This window comes from Polypterus senegalus, chromosome 3 (assembly GCF_016835505.1).
Source record: "Polypterus senegalus isolate Bchr_013 chromosome 3, ASM1683550v1, whole genome shotgun sequence".
NCBI classification, from domain to species: domain Eukaryota; kingdom Metazoa; phylum Chordata; class Cladistia; order Polypteriformes; family Polypteridae; genus Polypterus; species Polypterus senegalus.
The window spans coordinates 182,163,481-182,185,417 of record NC_053156.1 but is presented as its reverse complement, the minus strand read 5'-3'; the positions used below and the strand labels follow the sequence as shown (position 1 = coordinate 182,185,417).

The 21,937-nt window shown below is 37.6% G+C and overlaps 1 protein-coding gene across 1 annotated transcript in view; it reads right to left on the bottom strand.

Annotated features, from left to right (window-relative positions):
* Positions 1 to 21,937, bottom strand: part of xdh (xanthine dehydrogenase) — a 254,547-nt gene that overhangs the window by 78,906 nt on the left and 153,704 nt on the right. The window contains exons 22-24 of the mRNA XM_039748282.1: positions 2,675 to 2,808; positions 2,444 to 2,531; positions 245 to 331 (exon numbers count right to left, since the gene is read on the bottom strand). Of these exons, the coding sequence (XP_039604216.1) occupies positions 245 to 331; positions 2,444 to 2,531; positions 2,675 to 2,808 (309 nt within the window). The remainder of the gene's footprint in view (positions 1 to 244; positions 332 to 2,443; positions 2,532 to 2,674; positions 2,809 to 21,937) is intronic.

The window sequence follows — 21,937 nt, the reverse complement described above, 5'->3', positions numbered from 1 at the left end:
ATTTCCATATAGCTGCTTGGTACATTTTGATTTTTTTTGCTTTACCAAACTTAGTTTTCTAATTTCTATATTGTTCCCAAAACATAGAACTTGGGAAATAACACATCACTTAATTAGCCCAGGAGTCCAATTAAAAACAGAAGCTGGTTGCTGGTCTATTACCTTTTTAATATTACTTCAGTTAGATTGTGTAACACTGTGCAGTGTGAAATTAACAATTATTATAATACTCAGCTATACATACCGCAAAAGAGAGGTCAATAGAATTCCCTGCATTGCTGTAATAAGAGACATCTACTGCAGTAACTTGACCTGTCTTCATAAAACCAACCTAAACAACAAAACAAAAAAGTTGATCAGGAAACAAAGTATCTAATTACAAGAATAGTTGAATTATCAATACCACACAGTGCATAACTGAAAAGAATTTGTTTGCCAATAACTGTTTTGTAAAAAACAACAACATAAAATTAAAAAGGTCATAACCCATACTGCAACACAACTTGTACATGAGCAAAAGCATCTCAGCAGTCTAAAACAGATTATAAAATCACTTAGCCTCTCATTTTATTGCTTCTTTTATTATAGTTAGACAAAAATGAAGAAATGACCTTATGGATGTATCATGAAAAAATACCTGCAATTGTGTCCAAGAATTCTAGCTCCAAGAATGGACCTGGCTCAATGCTAGGAAGTGCACTGTTGAAAGTCCACTTACAATACTCCTTCAAAGCCACAATGGTGATAAAATAATCACAATATCAATAAAGACCAATTGCAATGCAAAAACTATTTTGTATTTGGCTTGTATTAATAAAAACATTAGCACAATCCATAACCAGGAGACTCAAAATAAATCTGACGGAGTGACAGCAGAAGTTAGCTGAGGTTCCCCAAGTGCTCCATCTTTTATCTTCTATAGATGCTGTCAGAGCATGCAGAGGCTTTGAGGGTGAAAGTCTAAGGATGGGCCACAATAAAAAAAGAGTTAACTACCTCAGCAGCGTAGAAGCTGTGGTATTCCATTGTGTCTCGGTTCAGCATTTGTGGGGTCTCAAATACCAGTGTGTGTGATAATACTTTTGTAACTTTAAGATAATACTGATTTGGTGCAAAAAATCAGTGTGTAAATAGGAGTTTTACGCCCCTTTAATTTGAAATTTCTGGAAACAAAGGACGCCTTCATGATTTATGTTAGTAAAGCCCATGAAATATATTTTCACATACTGATATACAGTACTATATAACACAATAATGAGAACACTAAGCAAATATGTATAATGAAAAGGAAAAGGAAGCATGAAAAACACAAAAGAATAATATGTCATAAGACATTATGTGTGCAAAACTTAATGAATACACGCACCACATTGATGCACTGAATATTATTTGAAATTCATAGCTGCCTACAACAAGGAAGGAAAAAAGTTTAAAACATCTCTGACATTTAAAACAACACACAAATAATGTATGAACTAATTGACATTAATTCATTTAAAATAATGTTTGGTTTAGTTTATGAAAAAACAAACAGACAACACAGAAAAGATGTGTAAACATGTGTTTTGAATGTATGTTTTTCATATTTCCACAAAATTTTAATCTGAAAGTTGTGCATACTAGTGATTTAAATGCCAATCATTTAAATCAGCCTGATCTGTATTTGTATTTGTCCACCTATAGACTGGAATTTTGTCAATAATTGTTTCCTGCCTTGTACCTTATGCTGCTGTGATAGGCTCTGGATCCTAATATTTTCACTTTTTACATTGATGGTGTGGTGAGTACATTATTTAACTTCATATAGTGCAGAACCCATGATTTTTTTACATTTACGTATGAAAATGATTTTTATAAATTTATGATTTTTCCTTGGTAGTTTTTTTTGGCTTTTGCAAACTAAGGGAACAGTGTGCTGATGTTTCAAACCACACATTACTGCTTTGAATTTCACCCAAAAAATGCAATCTTAATATTTCTGCCCTCAAGGCCTTTTCCCAAAATATGTTTGGTGAACTATCATGCTTTCTGGCAATTCTCTATGAGTAATGGTAATTTTCTTGTTAACCTTCCATACAGACCATTGATACACAGAGCTGTTTTAACTGACAAATGGCAACAAACTATATTGATTTTCTAAGGTTATTGCTGGCCTCTAAGCAGCTTTCATCAAAATTACCCTTTATGCTTAAATGTTAAATCTTGATATCCTTGTCTAGACAGTATCTAAGTGATGTAATTCAGGTCAGGTTTGAATACTTTTGCAAGAAAATATTATGTATTAGGGGATAACAGTATTTTACAGATTACAAAATATATGTTAAAAATGTATGATTAGTTTAATAATAGCATATTTCCAAATGTATTAACTGTTAAACAATATTTAAACAAACTAGATGACTATAAGTTGCTCCTGTTTTATGATATCTTTTTTATGACACACCTTATATTTTCCAAAGAATGGGTGCCTTCCTCCAGAAACAAGCATATCTTCATCCCGGCTTAGCATGCATCTAACTGGGCACTTCATTCTGTTATTTAGAGCAAAACAATGTTTATTTTAGTGGACACCTAAAAATAACCAGAGGAAAAAGGAGCATAGTAAAAACAATCCCTGAGACTGGTTAACAGAAGTGTGTAGAATTTCTTTTAAAAGATTTTTTTTTTTTCTTACTTGTTAGCAGCAACTGCCACAACAGTAGATAAAATACTGCTCCTGGTTTCTTTTCCACCAAAACCACCTCCAATTCTCTTTACTCTGCAAACAACTCGACTGGAAGGAACTCCCAAGGCTTTGGCAGCATCGGACTGAAACACATCACAGAGATAACAAGTATAGAGTAAATATACTGCATACATGTCATAACTGCCTTTGAAAATGATTGTATATCATATTTAAATTTTTCTTTACAACTTAGTCTTTTCTTTTTTTACATATGGTTTTATTGATTTTATTTGAAGCAAACAGTAATCCATACAATGAAGTCGAACTTAACAAACCACAATTCAACCTCCACCCAAGAGAAAGAGGATAGCCAACAACCAGAGCAAATCTTTAAAAACAGGAAGGAATGAAAAATAAAATTTTCACGGATACAAATGCTTATTCTGAAATGTTAATGATAAAGATCCTGCCATATTTAAAAAAAAAAGTTTTGAACAGATATTCAAAGTACAAATTTGATTTCTACCAATTGCAAATAGTATAGGACATCAATTACCCACTGACTTAAAAGAGGTGGGGTGGGATTCTTCCAATCTAAATCTATGTGCTAGTAGTAAGGTAGAGGCAATTACAGTTTGTTTGTCCTTCTCCACGTTAAGCCTTGGGGCTGCACCAAACACAGCTGTTAATGGGTTAGGAGTGATTGCGACACCAAGGCTGTCTGAGAGGTATTCAGATATTTTTGTCCAAAATTATGTTAATTTGGTGCATGCCCAAAACATGTGGCCCAGTGACGATAGAGCTAGATTACAGATTGAATATTGCCCTGGATACATTTTTGACAAGTTTAAACAAGATAAATACACTCGATAAAAGATTTTGAGTTTAACAACTGAATGCTTTGCACATATGGAGCTAGAGTGTATTCTATGCATGGCTGCCTTCTATTCCTTTTCTGAAATATTAAGTGATCAGTCTTTTCTCCACCGTACCCTGGAATCTTTGAAATGAAGGAACTTTAAAATGTTTTTTATATTATAGAGATGCTATCTGAGTCTTCAAGACTGATCATTATTTTTTCTGGAATAGAAATAGGTGGGAGTTAAGGAAAATTGGGCAGGTTCCATTTAGCAAAGTTTCCAATTTGAATGTAGTAATAAAATTGTGTTAATAAGAAGTTAAATTTGGAGCATAACTGTTCGTTGGGTGCAAAGACATCATCTATATACTATTCTCTAAGTGTTTTAATCCTGCACATTTTCCAAACGTTAAATACTGTACTGTGCATGTTTGAGATTGTAGAAGGTGGTCATCATGTAGAAGTGCAACAGATAAGAAGCTTTTCTGTCTTAAAGTGCTGGTATTATTGGTATTGGAAAGGGAAATTGTGTTATTTGTGTATTGATGATAATTTGTATTTACTGGGGTACAAAACTGAGAATATAAAGAAATACTGAAGATTTTAATTCTATTGCAGACCAGGCTTGTATATATTCAGCAAGTTGTATCGATGACCAGGGGCCTCATGCATAACGCTGTGCGTAGAACTCGCACTATAACATGGCGTAAGCACAAAAGCCGAAATAGTGCTTACGCACAGAAAAATCCAGATGCAGGAATCTGTGCGTACTCCAACTTCCACGTTCTTCTGCTACATAAATCCCAATCAGCGTGAAAAGTAACGCTCGTGCACACGCTTTATGTAACGCCACAACTCCTCCTAGAATTAAGCCTCTTTGAATATGCAAATTAATATAAATCACCCTTAAGCTCAGCCTTCTGTGAAAAGACAATGGGAAAAGCACGGGGGAAAAATATAAGAATTTCAGCGAATACCAAGTGGAGGCAAAGGAAAAACATACTATTTGTTCAAATAAACCGTGGTATAATCAACAAAAGGAAGTTGATCGAGTGACATAGTGTGTTGGAGAAACTTGAAAGCTCACGTTCACAAAATCGCACAGTGCCGGAAATAAAAAAGAAGTCAAATATCAAAGTCGCCGTGAAAAGGCGAGTTGTAGCCCACTGTCTGAGTGTCATATGAAAGCTTATTAGGGTACAGACAAAAAAAGGCACACAGTGGGGAAAAAGCACGAAATGTCAACTTCAATCTCGACATTTCCACTTTAATCACGTAGTTTATTTTGTCATTAAAGTAGAACTTCATAAACTTCATCTTAAAATCATTTAATTAACCAGTTTCTCAAATCACATTGTAATTAAAGTAGCACGTTAAATGCTTTGTTTTGTATTTGATCTTCTATGTGCTCTATATGTGTGAACACTACATGCTTCTTAAACCGGCTCTCTTCCTCCAACTGGACACAGAATCCATTACAGTCGTGATATTACTGCTCTCTGAATAACTAAAATACTGAGATGTATACGTGATATAATTTTTATGATGATAGGAGTTAAAGCACGTTATTAAACACATGTTTCACTTCGATGAAATAATTTATTGCAGCAGTACTCAGGGGCGGCTCTAGGCTTGTGGTGGCACTGGGCAGAGGAAGAATCGGTGGCTCCTTTGCCTGCCAATGTCAGTATGGCATCTTATGCACGGTGGATGGCCACGTCCGTTGCAGACACTGCATAGCCGCCTCGTGCTCATGACACAAGCATTTAACTTTTGCCGAAATTTGTCGCTGCGTTTTTAGCTGTGTTGTTATTTTCTCTTTCTGTTTTATATTCAATATATATTGGCGTAGCCATCACTGCAGTCCTTGCTTTTCTTTCCCCAAGTAACCGATCGCCACACAATCAGCTCTGTAACAGAAGTTAAGCCATCTGTAAGCTTAGTGCCGATTCTTCAAAACGTTTAAAGAACATTGAAATATCTTCGTAGTACATATTTAATTATTCTATCCTTCACGACACTCCCAGTGAAGAATATAGATTATTTAAATGAAGTTTAAGTTTTATCTGTATAATTTAATAAACATATTTTGCTGCATTTCTCCTTAAAAATGATATTGTCATCATATGTAAATACGCGCTTTATAAAGTGGCTCAGGGTGTGCGATATTATAACTATAGTGCAAGTTTATAGTGGGATGATTGTAATTATAAGTACAAACAGTTCTACAAGGTGCAATTGATTGAGTGCATTTAAAGTTCTTGGGATGAAACTGTTTCTGAACCGCGAGGTCCGTACAGGAAAGGCTTTAAAACGTTTTGCAGTGGCTGAGACAGCGTGTCCATGAAACTGTATACTGATAATTCTCTTTCCGATCAGCTGCTGCTGTGATTTACACTCAGATACAGTGATATAAATACTCCGAGTGGTGCAGTGAGAGTAATATGGAAAAAGATGATCCGCTGTGGAAACTCCTAACGGGAGGAGCTGAAAGAAGATGAAGAAGGAGAAGTGAGAGTAACAACGCTAAAGCAGTTATGGTGTTTGGAATACTATGGCTGTTCCCTGGACCATTATATTGATACAACTTAATTACAATCAGATGTGTTACACTAATAAACAATATGCAGTTAGTTTCAGTGTATTTATAAAGCCGCGTCAGGAAAATAAGGAGTAACCATACAGGAACAGTAGCACTGCATTGACGCTGGGTGCCGCCAGTCTGCAAAACCGAGCGGAGAACTTGCGTACAACAAGGTATGAGGTACCGTGGAAAAGTGCGTGGCTTTACGCCAAGTGTAGGTTTTATACATCGCGATTTGAACATGAAAAACTTCTCACGCAACATTTCTGTGCGTACACACCGTTTATACATGAGGCCCCATAACGGCGTGCGTAGAACTCACACTATAACAGGATGTAAGCACAAAAGCCGAAATGTGCTTACGCACAGAAAAATTCAAATGCAGGAATCTGTGCGTACTCCAACTTCCACGTTCTTCCGCTACATAAATCCCGATCAGCGTGAAAACTAACGCTCGTGCACGCGCTTTATGTAACGCCCCAACTCCTCCCCGAATTAAGCCTCTTTGAATATGCAAATCAATATAAATCGCCCTTAAGCGCAGCCTATTGTGAAAAGACAATAGGAAAAGCACGGGGGAAAATATAAGAATTTCAGCGAATACCAAGTGGAGGCAAAGGAAAAACATACTATTTGTTTAAATAAACCTTGGTATAATCAACAAAAAGGAAGCTGATCGAGTGACTTAGCGTGTTGGAGAAACTTGAAAGCTCACATTCACAAAATCGCAAAGTGCCGGAAATAAAAAAGAAGTCAAATATAAAAGTCGCCGTGAAAAGCTGAGTTGTAAGCCCACTGTCTGAGTGTCATATGAAAGCTTATTAGGGTACAGAGAAAAAAGGCACACAGTGGGGAAAAAGCACGAAATGTCAACTTCAATCTCGAAATTTCCACTTTAATCACGTAGTTTATTTTGTCATTAAAGTAGAACATCATAAACTTCATCTTAAAATCGTTTAATTAACCAGTTTCTCAAATCACATCGTAATTAAAGTAGCACGTTAAATGCATTGTTTTGTATGTGATCTTCTATGTGCTCTACGTGTGTGAATCACTACTTGCTTCTTAAACCGGCTCTCTTCCTCCAACTGGACACAGAATCCATTACATTCATGATATTACAGCTCTCTGAATAACTAAAATACTGAGATGTATACGTGATATAATTTTCATGATGATAGGAGTTAAAGCACGTTATTAAACATGTGTTTCACTTCGATGAAATAATTTATTGCAGCAGTACTCAGGGGCGGCTCTAGGCTTGTGGTGGCACTGGGCAGAGGAAGAATCGGTGGCTCCTTTGCCCGCCCGTCAGTAAGGTAGCTTACTCACGGTGGATGGCCACATCCGTTGCAGACACTGCATAGCCGCCTCGTGCTCATGACACAAGCATTTAACTTTTGCCGAAATTTGTCGCTGAGTTTTTAGCTGTGTTGTTATTTTCTCTTTCTGTTTTATATTCAACTAGCAAAATACCCGCGCTTCGCAGCGGAGAAGTAGTGTGTTAAAGAAGCAATGAAAAGAAAAGGAAACATTTTGAAAATAACGTAACATGATTGTCAATGTAATTGTTTTGTCACTGTTGTGAGTGATGAGTGTTGTTGTATATATATATATATATATATATATATATATATATATATATATATATACACACACACACATAAACATATATATATACATATCTATACATATACACATATATATACACATATATACATACATTTACAGTATATATATCTACATATATACACATACATATGCATACATACATACATACATACACACACACACATAAATACATACACACATACATATATACATACACACACACATATATAAACATATATATACATATACATACATATCTACATATATACACACACAGCTATTTCGTATCAGTGCAATACGCTGCTTGTTAAAACGGATAACTCCCGCTCTTATGTGCAAGTCTGCGTGGATATTATGAACTATCGTATTTGTTCAAGTTCTATTTAAATTTTAAATAGAAGGAATTTTTATTTAGTCGACAGAAATATCTTTGGTAGGAATGGTAAAACAGACAGGAATATTATTCTGAATAAATCAACTCAAACCTTAAACAACTTATAATATTTTGCTCTCCATAAAAATATATCCCGTCTAAATTATACAAGTTAGAAATAAAGTAAACGTTAAAAAAACAAACATTCAAATTTCTTTACTCTTATGTAATTTTATATAAAAAATAAACTTAGATTTTAAATATCCCAAAAGATTTTGCTCTCCATAAAAATATATCCTGTCAAAATTATACAAATTCAAATATGAACATGCTGCATAACAAAACCTGGAAATATAAATAAAATGTGTTCCTTTCAGCAATAACAAATCAAATCATTCAGTTGTCTTTGCTCATATGTCATTTTAGAGCTGGACGCCTGGCATCTTTTTTGGCAACAGGTTCGTTTATGTTTGGTGTGAGGTTCTGTGTTGTGGAGATTCTCAGGATGGATTGCAGGTGCTCATCAGTGAGGCGACTCCTGTGTGCTGTTTTGTTAGTCTTTATCACTGAGAAGAGCTTCTCACACAGATATGTGCTACCAAACATGCACAAGGTTCGAGCCGCATGTAGACGGACTTTTTTTGTTCTTCAAAGTCACCAAAGCGCCGTGCAAACTCAGTGCGCTCAGTTTATCAGCAAAGTGCGTATTTGGGAACACCGTAGTGACGACTTGGTTTAACATTACTTGGCAACAGGGAAAGTGGGGCAAGGTGCACTGGTGCATTTGTGTCTCCCATAAAAGCAGCTTCACTTGAAATCACTTTGTGATTGTGCACGGGTAAAACGTCCGCTGAAGTGTCAGATTCTTATTTAATTATTCTGCTTTCTGTATCTTCTGCATTGCATTCAGGTTACCCTGATGTTTTGTCTCATAGTGCCGTCTTAGATTAAATTCTGTAATTACAGCCACATTAGCTCCACAAATGAGACACACGGGTTCACTAAACATATACTCAGCCTCCCATCGGTTTTAAAGGCTCTATTTTCAGAATCAACTTTTCTCTTCAGCATCGTGTGAGCTAGCTTCGCAATAACTTGCAGCATCATAAGCTAGACTTGATTAACGGTAAGTGTTCGGCAAGGCAGCTGAAGCGCTGCATTATGGGATCTGTAGTTTATTGTGTTACCAGCGCTTCATATACCCGGCCATTAATAACAATAATACAGTATATAAAATGATCTCGGGGCGGATATAATTACGCCGGGCGGATGTGGCCCTTGAGTTTGACACATATGGACTAAATAGAACTTGAAAAGATATATTTTTCAAATGTGATCGCGCAATTCAGATAGAGTTGACGCAAGACTACAGCCTGCATGCCTCAATAAGTCATCCTCCCTCGCTCTTACTTTTTACCGTTCATCTAATGAATACACTGAGTATGGCTTTACCAAAACAATCATTGATGGCGAATAAAGTATCCATTATTCGAGTATGTAGATCGGGATATATATATATACATATATATATACCAGCGTATCGCAGCGAGAAGTAGTGTGTTAAAAAGCTAGAAAAGAAAAGGGAACATTTTAAAAATAACGTAACATGACTGTCAATATACAGTATTTGTTTTGTGAGTGTTACTGAGTGTTGCTGTCATCAAGGATTTGATTATCATTATTTCTTTCAATCAGGTTCGTATTTGTAGGATGTGTTGTGTTCAAGTTACATTCCGTGTTTGTCAATCGTTGTAAAGATGACAGGTTTCATTCATCGATTCGTTTCTTACTGCATCAATAAACAGCTCGTCTTCTTCTTTATCTGAGACCTGACACACTGCATGCACGGGTTTTTTACACTGTCTTCCTTTAGCGGGACATTGACTTTTTCCACGTGTGCTTTGTTTCCGCAGTAGCTGGATTTATGAATATGCTTATCAGGCGCTTCATATTTTTGCTGCCTTTTCAATTGTGTAATTCGGTTTTGTTCAGCTCTTTGGAACTGTTGCTTTTTATCTGTGCACTGCGTCAGTTCACGTGAGCCGCTCGGTGTACATGCATCGAAGGTTCCCAGCTGTGCTGGTGCCATCTCGTGCTATGTCCATGGCTGTATTTAATGTTACCTTAGTCCTGGCACTTAAAACTTTCTCTCGCAGTTTCGCTGAGTTTGTGTCAAACACCACCCTGACCATCTCATCTTCCTCTCCATAAGCACAGTCCTTCACCCGTGAATATTTAGTGGGAGTTTGCTATTGGATTGCCGCTGACGGACGGCCTTATATGGGCAGGCACTAAATTACAAACGCCAGCGGCAGCCTGTCTATGAACATAATTTAAAGTGTAGGTTTACATCGTGCTTTGATTCGGAAGTAACAGAACTCATGAATATGGTTGTATATGTCACTTTCGCCGCTTCTTATTGTTTAGCTGCCTTCTCAATTATATAATGCATGTTTTCTTCAGCGCTTTTTGGAGGTCTTCCTGGTTTTCTATGTACTGCGTGATTACGTGGGAGGCGTGATGATGTCACACGAAACTCCGCCCCCACGGCGTTCAAGCTCATCTCCATTACAGTAAATGGAGAAAAACAGCTTCCAGTTATGACCATTACGCGTAGAATTTCGATATAAAACCTGCCCAACTTTTGTAAGGAAGCTGTAAGGAATAAACCTGCCAAATTTCAGCCTTCCACCCACACGGGAAGTTGGAGAATTAGTGATGAGTCAGTGAGTGAGTGAGTGAGTGAGTGAGTGAATGAGTGAGTGAGTGAGTGAGTGAGTGAGTGAGTGAGTGAGTGAGAGAGTGAGTGAGTGAGTGAGTGAGTGAGTGAGTGAGTGAGGGCTTTGCCTTTTATTAGTATAGATATATATTGGCGTAGCCATCACTGAAGTCAGTGCTTTTCTTTCCCCAAGTAACTGATCGCCATACAATCAGCTTTGTAATAGAAGTTAAGCTTAGCGCCGTTTCTTCAAAACGTTTAAAGAACATTGAAATATCTTTGTAGTACATGTTTAATTATTCTATCCTTAACGATACTCCCAGTGAAGAATATAGATTATTTAAATGAAGTTTTAAGTTTTATCTGTATAATTTAATAAACATTTTGCTGCATTTTACCTTAAAAATTATATCGTCATCATATGTAAATACGCGCTTTATAAAGTGGCTCAGGTTGTGCGATATTATAACTGTAGTGCAAGTTTACAGTGGGGTGATTGTACTTATAAATACATACAGTTCTACAAGGAGCAATTGATTGAGTGCATTTAAAGTTCTTGGGATGAAACTGTTTCTGAACCGCGAGGTCCGTACAGGAAAGGCTTTAAAACGTTTTGCAGTGGTTGAGACAGTGTGTCCATGAAACTGTATACTGATAATTCTCTTTCCGATCAGCTGCTGCTGTGATTCACACTCAGATACAGTGATATAAATACTCCGAGTGGTGCAGTGAGAGAAATATGGAAAAAGATGATCCGCTGTGGAAACTCCTAACAGGAGGAGCTGAAAGAAGAAGAAGAAGGTGCAGTGAGAGTAACAATGCTAAAGCAGTTATGGTATTTGGAATACTATGGCTATTCCCTGGACCATTATATTGTTACAAGTTAATTACAATCAGATGCGTTACAATAATAAACAATATGCGGTTAGTTTCAGTGTATTTATAAAGCCGCTCCAGGAAAATAAGGTGTAACCACACAAGAACAGTAGCACTGCTTTGACGCTGGGTGCCGCCAGTCTGCAAAACCGAGCGGAGAACTTGCGTACGACAAGCCATGAGGTACCGTGGAAAAGTGCGTGGCTTTACGCCAAGTGTAGGTTTTATACATCGCGATTTGATTGTGGAAAAGTTCTTACGCAACATTTCTGTGCCTACGCACCATTTATACATGAGGCCCCAGGTCTTTATGGCTTGTATATTTGCCACCCAGTAATGAAATTTAAAGTTAGGTAGTGCCATGCCCCCTTCTATTTTAGGTTGTTGTAGAAAAGACCTTTGGATGCATGGATTTTTCAAATTCCAAATAATTTAGGTTATGATTTAATCTAATTTCTTAAAAAATTATTTGTTAATATATATGGGGATGCTTTGAAATAAAAAAAGAAGTTTGGAAATGATGTTCATCTTGACAGTGTTGATTCTCCCTACTAATAGGAGATGGAGGGTAAGACCATCTATTCATGTCTATTCATGTCAATTTTTTCCATGCAGACAGCAAAAGTTTGTTGAAAGAGCTTTATATTTGTTTTTGATATTTACCCCCAGGTATATACAGTGATCCCTAAGCTATATATAACCGACTTTCGCGGCTTCACTCCATTGCGGATTTTAAATGTAAGCATATCTAAGTATATATCACAGATTTTTCGCTGGTTTGCAGATTTCTGCGGACAATGGGTCTTTCAATTTATGTTACATGCTTCCTCAGTTTGTTTACCCAGTTGATTTCATACAAGGGACGCTATTGGCGGATGGCTGAGAAGCTACCCAATCAGAGCATGTATTACATATTAAATAAAACTCCTCAATGATATACTATATGCTTCCCATGCACTGCTTCGCACACTTAAAAGCTCTAACAGCCCATATTAATTTTTCATTGTTTGCTTTTCTCTGTCTCTCTCACTCTCTCTGAGAAATACAGGCAGATACATATCCATCATGCAATACCATCAGGGAGACATATGATTGACCCCATTACTTGCTCCTGACGGAGGGGGTGTGAGCAGAGGGGCTGTTTGCACAGAAGATACGGACGCGCCTGTAAAAAATGCTGAAAGGCTACCTTCACATTGATCCCTTCATTGCACCGCTTTATTGCGGTGCTTGCATACTTAAAAGCGCAACAGCCCTATTGATTTTTGATTGTTTACTTCTCCCTCTCTCTCTCTGACATTCTCCGCTCCTGACGCGCACTCCTTTGAAGAGAAAAATATGTTTGCATTCTTTTAATTGTGAGAAAGAACTGTCATCTCTGTCTTGTCATGGAGCACAGTTTAAACTTTTGACTAAAGGGTGTTATTTCATGTCTAGAGGGCTCTACTAATGTTAAAAAATGTATTTAGAAGGTCGTAAACAGGTTTTCTATGCTCTAACTGCGAAAATATTAGATTTATAAATAAAGAATACTACTTCGTGGAAATTCATTTATCTGTCTGGATCGGATTAACCGCGATAAACGAGGGTTTACTGTATAACTGTGCTGAGAATATTTATAAACAGTGTGGGAGAGTTTCTAAGAGCTTAAAATATATAAAAATAACCATACAAACATATGGTTTATACTTTGTGGATTTTCACCTATCGCGGGGGATTCTGGAACGCAACCCCCGCGATTGAGGAGGGATTACTGTAAACTGATATGCTAAGATAAATTGAAAGTGCCAGGTCTAAAAGTATGGGCTAAAAGTTTATTAGAAAAAACACACTTTTATTCAAATTGATTTTGAGTCTAGATATCTTTTGAAATTCTACTAGTGTTTTTAGGACTGCTGGCATTGAAAATTTTGAGGGTTTGATATACACAGTAAAATATCATCTACATATAGTGATATTTTCTGTTCAAGTCCTTCTCTGGGGATCCTCTCTTGCTTTGATCTTTGATTTAGCTTTCGTTACTCTGATCTTAGTTTTATAAAAAATGCCAATTTGACCACTCTCGGAGGGTGCAATTAAAAAAAGATTATGCCACTCAGCTCTTCTTTACTGTGTTGATTGCCTGGAGTAAGTTCAAGGAGGCTAGATCACACTAACACAGCCTTAAAAGGAAAAATGAGAATAAAACCAGGAAATGTTTCATATAAAATCAGGAAATGACTAATATAATGAAAGAAATAATTACATAAAGATTTCAAGAACTATGTAAATATGAAAAAATGTTGCTGAAACCTCTGAAATTGTCACTGCCTGGCAACTGAATAGCAGCAGGAGGCAAGGTAATGTTTAGTAAGAAGAATGGCAAATACTTAGATGGACCTCAAATACATGCTCAAGTCAAAGAATACACTGTAAGTGACTATATGTGAGCCTCTCTTTTAACCAAGTCCTTTTTACCTGAAAGAAGGTTTACAGTTGTTCCACTGGGATTTCTAAGAGGAATCAACATGTCCCTGTCTAGCTCAGCAAAAAATTGGGTGTAGTTAAATATGAGTGGGTAAAAGATGACCATTTAAAGAGCTATCTAAAATAACGTTCTTTTAATGCTGTTCTTTAAAGAACCAGAGACTTTTGAAAGACATAATGAATCATCCCCTTTCATCATCCTTCTTGTTAGAACATTTTATATTGAAAGATGGCATAACAAATTTATTCCAAAAATGATATTAGCTTAAAAGTTAGAACACAGATAGGGATAATGACTTTTATAATGATAGCTAAGACATTGGGGCTAACCTGAATCGTACCCTGGCTTCATTAATCTCTTGTTTTTAAATGGTTAATTCATTTTAACTCTAATCCTAAATTAGGATTTACAATGTGATTAATTTTTAAAAGAAATTAAGAATACGGACATCTTCAGGTCATTGTCATGGACATTTCTTTATGGTTGTTGGGCACAGTTCATATTTACATGTATTAACTGTTACTCTATTCTATACTTTTCTGTGCTCCAATTGCATGCCATACACAATAATCATTGCAGTTGCACACAAAAGATGCCAGTGTCCATGTCATCAAAATAATAATGAAATTTATAAAGTATGAAAATAAAAAGTAATAATGTTCAGAAAACAATATAACATGAGGCAGAGTGAATTGCTACACATTCACTACAATAAGAGCACAGAAGCATATTAGGTTGAGCCCTTCTCCATAAACCACATAGTATGGATTTTTAAGTTTCTGATGCTTTTAAAAAAAGTAATTGCTTTGACAATAGTAATAAACATAATTATGTGAACTCCAACAGGCATCGGGACAGTTTGCAACAAAGTGTGAAGCAGCAGGGATGAGGATGAGCACCTCCAAATCTAAGACTATTTTGTAGGAAATAGGTGGACTGTACTCTGTGAGTGGGAGGCGAGTTAATGACTCAGGTGGAGGAGTTTAACTACTTCAGGGTCTTGGTCACGAGTAGGGGAAAAATGTATGGTGAGTTCAACAGACGTAGTGCTAAGTAATTTCCTTAAAAATATCCTAAAGGTAACTGGTAAAACACATCTATCTTTAATTAGTGGCATCTCTTAAGATAAAATAAGATAAATAATTTTGAGAAAATTTAGGAAAATAAACATATTTTGGAGAACAAGTACATGCATTGTAAATAAATGAATACAACATTAAAAAAAGCTGTAAATTGTATACTGTAACTGCATTAAATCCTTAACCACAGAAAAAAATATATAGAAAAATATATATAGAAAAATATATATATTGTGACAGTACGGGGCGCTAGTGCTCCCTTGAACCCTCAGGTACGACTCCAGACACTGGATAAAAGTCCAAGACTTTTTATTAATTAACAACAACGTGCACAAAGCACCCTCCACATTACTCATAGGTTCAATAAAGACTACAATATTCTCTCCTCCTCGCCCAGACACTTCACCCCTCTACCTCCCAGCTCAGCTCACTGTCTGGGCTTTCCCACAATCCTTTTATACACCCTGACCCGGAGGTGTTCCTGTCCAATCTGTCCACAATTCCTTATTCCTTCCGGGTCAGGGCAAACAGTCCTTTTCTTCACCCCGGGAGTACGTTGTTTCTTGCCGTCACATGACTATGACGTACTCCCGGGTTATAGAGCACATGTGAGCCTATGAGCACCCCTACAGCGACGCCTGGTGGCCCCCAAGGTATCCAGCAGGGCTGTGTATAAACATTACAAAGTCCATGATGCCCTGCTGGAACTCGGGGCATGATCATGCTCTCGGGAGGGCTCCTCCTGGCGGCCTGGGGGTGAGGGCCGGAGTAACATGCCGGCAATCCACCACAATATATATATATAAAGATATGTAGATATATAAAAAATAAATTATATATATATATAATATATATATATATATAATATATATATTATATATATATATATAAAATATATATAATATATATATATATATAATATATATATATATAATATATATATAGAATACAGTAATCCCTCCTCGATCGCGGGGGTTGCGTTCCAGAACCCCCGATAGGCAAAAATCATAAAGTAGAAACCATATGTTTGTGTAGTTATTTTTATATATTTTAAGCCCTTATAAACTCTCCCACACTGTTAACATTATTAGAGACCTCTAGACATGAAATAACACCCTTTAGTCAAAAGTTTAAACTGTCCTCCATGACAAGACAGAGATGACAGTTCTTTCTCACAATTAAAAGAATGCAAATAGATCTCTTCAGGAGCAGAGAATTTCAGAGGGAGAGAAAGAGAGAGGCTCGCAAAGAAAAGCAAACAATCAAAAAATCAATACTTGTGCTTTTAAGTTTGCGCGCATTTTAGAGGAGCGTCAGGATCTTCTAAGCAAACAGCCTCTGTGCAAACAGCCCCTCTGCTCACATCTCCTCCGTCAGGCGCAGAGAACGTCAGAGAGAGAGAGAGTGAGATTAAAGCAACAATCAAAAAATCAATACATGTGCTTTTGTGCTTTTAAATATGTCGAGCACCGCAATAAAGCGGCATTTTTAGAGGAGCGTCAGTATCTTTTAAGCAAACAGCACCTCTGCTCACAGCCCCTCCGTCAGGCGCAGAGAATGTCAGAGAGGGTGAGAGAGAGGCAGAGACAAGCAAACAATCAAGCTCTGCGCGGGATGCATATCTTATAGCATTGAGGAGTTTTAGTTAATATGTAATACATGCTCTGATTGGGTAGCTTCTAAGCCATCCGCCAATAGCGCCCCTTGTATGAAATCAACAGGGCAAACAAACTGAGGAAGCGTGTAGCATAAATTAAAAGACCCACTGTCTGCAGAAATCCGCGAACCAGCGAAAAATCTGTGATATATATTTAGATGTGCTTACATTTAAAATCCGCGATAGAGTGAAACCGCGAAAGTCAAAGCGCGATATAGCGAGGGATTACTGTATGTATATAGAATATATAGAAATATACATCTATACTAATAAAAGGCAAAACCCTCACTGACTGACTCACTCACTGACTCATCACTAATTCTCCAAGTTCCCGTGTAGGTAGAAGGCTGAAATTTGGTAGACTCATTCCTTACAGCTTACTTACAAAAGTTGGGCAGGTTTCATTTAGAAATTCTACGCATAATGGTCATAACTGAAAGCTATTTTTCTCCATATACTGTAATGGAGTTGAGCTGGATGGCCGTGGGGGTGGAGTTTCGTGTGACATCATCACGCCTCCCATGTAATCACGTGAACTGACTATCAACGCAGTACGTAGAAAACCGGGAAGAGCTCCAAAAAGCTCTGAAAAAAACATGCATTATGTAATTGAGAAGGCAGCGAAACAATAAGAAGCAAGCGACTGACATTTACAACCATATTCATGAGTGCTGCTACTTCGGAAACAAAGCACGGTGTAAACTTAAAGTTTAAATTAAGTTCATAGACAGGCTGCCGCTGGTGTTTGTCATGCCCACGGGTAATGCGGGATACAAGGTTTAATGAGAGGGCGGGGATATAAGCGAGAGTTTTGATCACTTTGTAACTAAGTTAAAATTGCAGGTGAAGGGCTGTGCTTATGCAAATTCCGAGAGACTGTGTTTGTGGGGGATTGACAGTTAAAGGCGGGTGGGGGAGTCGCGTCATCATCTCCCCTCCTATTCACCTCATTTCGCTCTGAGCTGAGCTCCACGGCTAACGCCGTCTTCCGAAGCAACTTCATCACACTGCCACCAAATACTCACAGAAAAATCCACAAGTTAATACACATGCTGTCTCTAGAGTTTCTCCACACTCAATGTATTCCTCGCGTCCCCTTTATACCCTCTGATCTCCCATTTCAATTCAGATGCCTCCAATTTCCAGTAAGGCTCTGCTGCGCGATGACAAGTAATAAGTCTCAGGGACAGACCCTACAAAACGATGCCATTGATTTCAGGCAAAATTGCTTTTCTCCTGGACAACTATACTTGCATTCTCAAAAGTGACCTTGCGCAGCTTCGTCATATTACAACCGGAGTGCAGCCAGAAACTTTTAAGTGCCGGGTCTTACTTAACATTAAATTAAGCCGTGGACATCGCAACATCACACAAGAGAGCAGCTCCGTGAACTTACTGAACGCAGAAACAGTGATCACTTCCATGCATCAAACCTGTTCAAAAAACGCATTACACAATTGACAAGGTGATGGCTTTATATGGCGTTCGTTTATAAAGCAGCGGAGAGGCTGTGTGAAGGCAACTACAAAAAAACAGCAGAGCGCCACACTCTGAATGTATTCCTGGCATCACCGTTATACCCCCTGATCTCCCATTTCAATTGAAATGCCTCAAATTTCCAGTAAGGCTCTGCTTCGCGATGATCTATACTAATAAAAGGCAAAGCCCTCACTCACTCACTCACTCACTCACTCACTCACTGACTCATCACTAATTCTCCAACTTCCCGTGTGGGTGGAAGGCTAAAATTTGGCAGGTTCATTCCTTACAGCTTCCTTACAAAAGTTGGGCAGGTTTTATATCGAAATTCTACGCGTAATGGTCATAACTGGAAGCAGTTTTTCTCCATTTACTGTAATGGAGTTGAGCTTCAACGCCGTGGGGGCGGAGTTTCGTGTGACATCATCACGCCTCCCACGTAATCACGCAGTACATAGAAAACCAGGAAGACCTCAAAAAAGCGCTGAAGAAAACATGTATTATATAATTGAGAAGGCAGCGAAACAATAAGAAGCGAGCGAGTGACATATACAACCATATTCATGAGTTCTGCTACTTGAAACAAAGCACGATGTAAACCTACACTTTAAAGTAAGTTCATAGACAGGCTGCCGCTGGCGTTTGTAATTTAGTGCCTGCCCATATAAGGCCGTCCGTCAGCGGCAATCCAATAGCAAACTGCCACGGGTAAATATTCACGGGTGAAGGACTGTGCTTATGGAGAGGAAGATGAGATGGTCAGGGTAGTGTTTGACACAAACTCAGCGAAACTTTGAGAGAAAGTTTTAAGTGCCAGGACTAAGTTAACATTAAATACAGCCATGGACATAGCACGAGATGGCACCAGCACAGCTGGGAACCTTCGATGCATGTACACCGAGCGGCTCACGTGAACTGACGCAGTGCACAGATAAAAGGCAACAGTTCCAAAGAGCGCTGAACAAAAACCGAATTACACAATTGAAAAGGCAGCAAAAAATATGAAGCGTCTCATACATACATACAAGCATATTCATAAATCCAACTACTGCGGAAACAAAGCACACGTTGGAAAAAGTAAATGTCCCGCTAAAGGAAGACAGTGTAAAAAAAACCCGTGCATGCAGTGTGTCAGGTCTCAGATAAAGAAGAAGACGAGCTGTTTATTGATGCAGTAAGAAACGAATCGATGAATGAAACCTGTCATCTTTACAACGATTGACAAACACGGAATGTAACATGAACACAACACATCCTACAAATACGAACCTGATTGAAAGAAATAATGATAATCAAATCCTTGATGACAGCAACACTCAGTAACACTCATAAAACAAATACTGTATATTGACAGTCATGTTACGTTATTTTTAAAATGTTCCCTTTTCTTTTTCTAGCTTTTTTAACACACTACTTCTCCGCTGCGATACGCGGGCACCACCTTAGTATGAGAAGAAGTCTGAAAAAATATGAGGTTAACACAGAAAAACATCACCAATTCAAGCTTTATGAATAATCGATTCGCCATCAATAATTGTTTTGGTAAAGCCATCCTCCTTCCATTTTATAATTTTTCCGCCAATAGCCATGATTAAATGAACGGTAAATAAAGTAAGAGCAAAGCGAGGGTGACTTATTTAGGCAGGCATATATATGACAGCAACACTCATGACAATGTCAATCATGTTACGTTATTATTAAAATGTTTCCTTTTCTTTTTCATTACTTCTTTAACACACTACTTCTCCGCTGTAGGCGGGTATTTTGCTATATATATAATATATGAATGACCTCCAAAGAGCGCTGAGACTTTTGATATCATGAACGTGTCTGCAAACTGGGGTCTCCTGCCCAGCAAAACTCGAGCAGCCAGCGCGCGCGCATAGCTGTGCCGGCCTTTGAGACGCTGACTGCGCTTCTGCCTTAAGTCAAAGTGAGTACTTTTAATTTTTTTCAGCCGCCCCCTGAGCTATAGCCCAGACAAGTGCAAACACGGGACCCCTTTTCTACACCACGGCAAAATAATATTAAGGCGATTCACACTTTCTTTTGCACGTATACGATTATGAGATCCTCACCTCGGATTATGAAGACACGCACACGAGTGGAGGACTCACAGTGCCATCACAGCCGATTAATGGCGGGACGTCTCACCAGTCTACACAAGACCCAACGCAACTGTCCCCAAAAGGCGATCATAACGTCAGCGAACACATCTCTCTATACTATATAAAAGAAGAAGGCAACTTTCCTTTCTTTACACCTTTTATCCCAAACCAAAGCCTTTCTCTCTTAACAGTGCAGAGGACACAAAACTAAATTTCTTTAAATGCCGGTAAGGCACATTACCAGAGGCACAAATTTGAACGTTCACATAGAAAATGTAATTTCTATACCACAGCCGTCGTGTAGCGCCTTTCAAAAGGGATCTACTACCGAGAGATGATCCATATACATTTTAGCTGCTGTTAGTTACTTACCTGTTGTGTTACACAGTCTTTAAAATGTAGTTTACCCGCAACCACTCCAGTAGTGCTCAATGTACCTGTACTTCTTAAAACGTTAATGTTTTACTGTTTAATAACTTATAGACTATATTTTATTATTTTTCCCTTGCACTCAGTGACCAAAGCTATACACACACATATAGACACATACAAACATACACACAAGTATATGTATGTGTATATATATATGTATGTATGTGTATATATATATATATATAAACACACACACACCCCCTATCTACATTATATATATATATATATATATATATATATATATATACACACACACACACACACACACACACATACATACATACATACATACATACACACATATATAATTTGTGTGTGTGTATGTATGTATGTGTGTGTATATATGATATAGAAGGGTATGTGTATATGTAGATATGTATATAGATATGTAGATATGAAGATATGTATGTGTATATATATGTATGTATGTGTGTGTGTGTGTGTGTGTGTGTGTGTATATATATGACAGCAGCAATCCAAGCTGTGAGAAAACAGTAAAAGGAGGCGTGTCAGACGTCGTGGTACATTTTCTGATGCAGCTAGACGAAAAAAACTTTGTGACGCTGCCGCCAAATACACAAAACAATTACTTTGACAATCATGTTACATTATTTTTAAAATGTTTCCTTTTCTTTTTCATAACTTCTTTAACATGACATGACATCGCATAAGCGGGTATTTTGCTATATATATATATATATCACAGCGACACTCATAACAGTGACAAAACAATTACATTAACAATCAAGTTACGTTATTTTTCACATTTTTCCTTTTCTTTTTCGTACCTTCTTTAACACACTACTTCTCCGCTGCGAAGCGCGGGTATTCTGCTATAAATATATATACACCCCGATCTAAATACTGTCAAATAAACGAACCACACACCCTAGCACAACATGAGAGGCTTTGCCTATAGCGCTGACGTCTGAGGTTCGATTCACGAGAGTGGGTGCAGTGAGTATGTACTGCCTGATAAGCCCATCAAGCAGTTGGATTTAGTCTTTAAATTTCTATGGTGAAGAAAA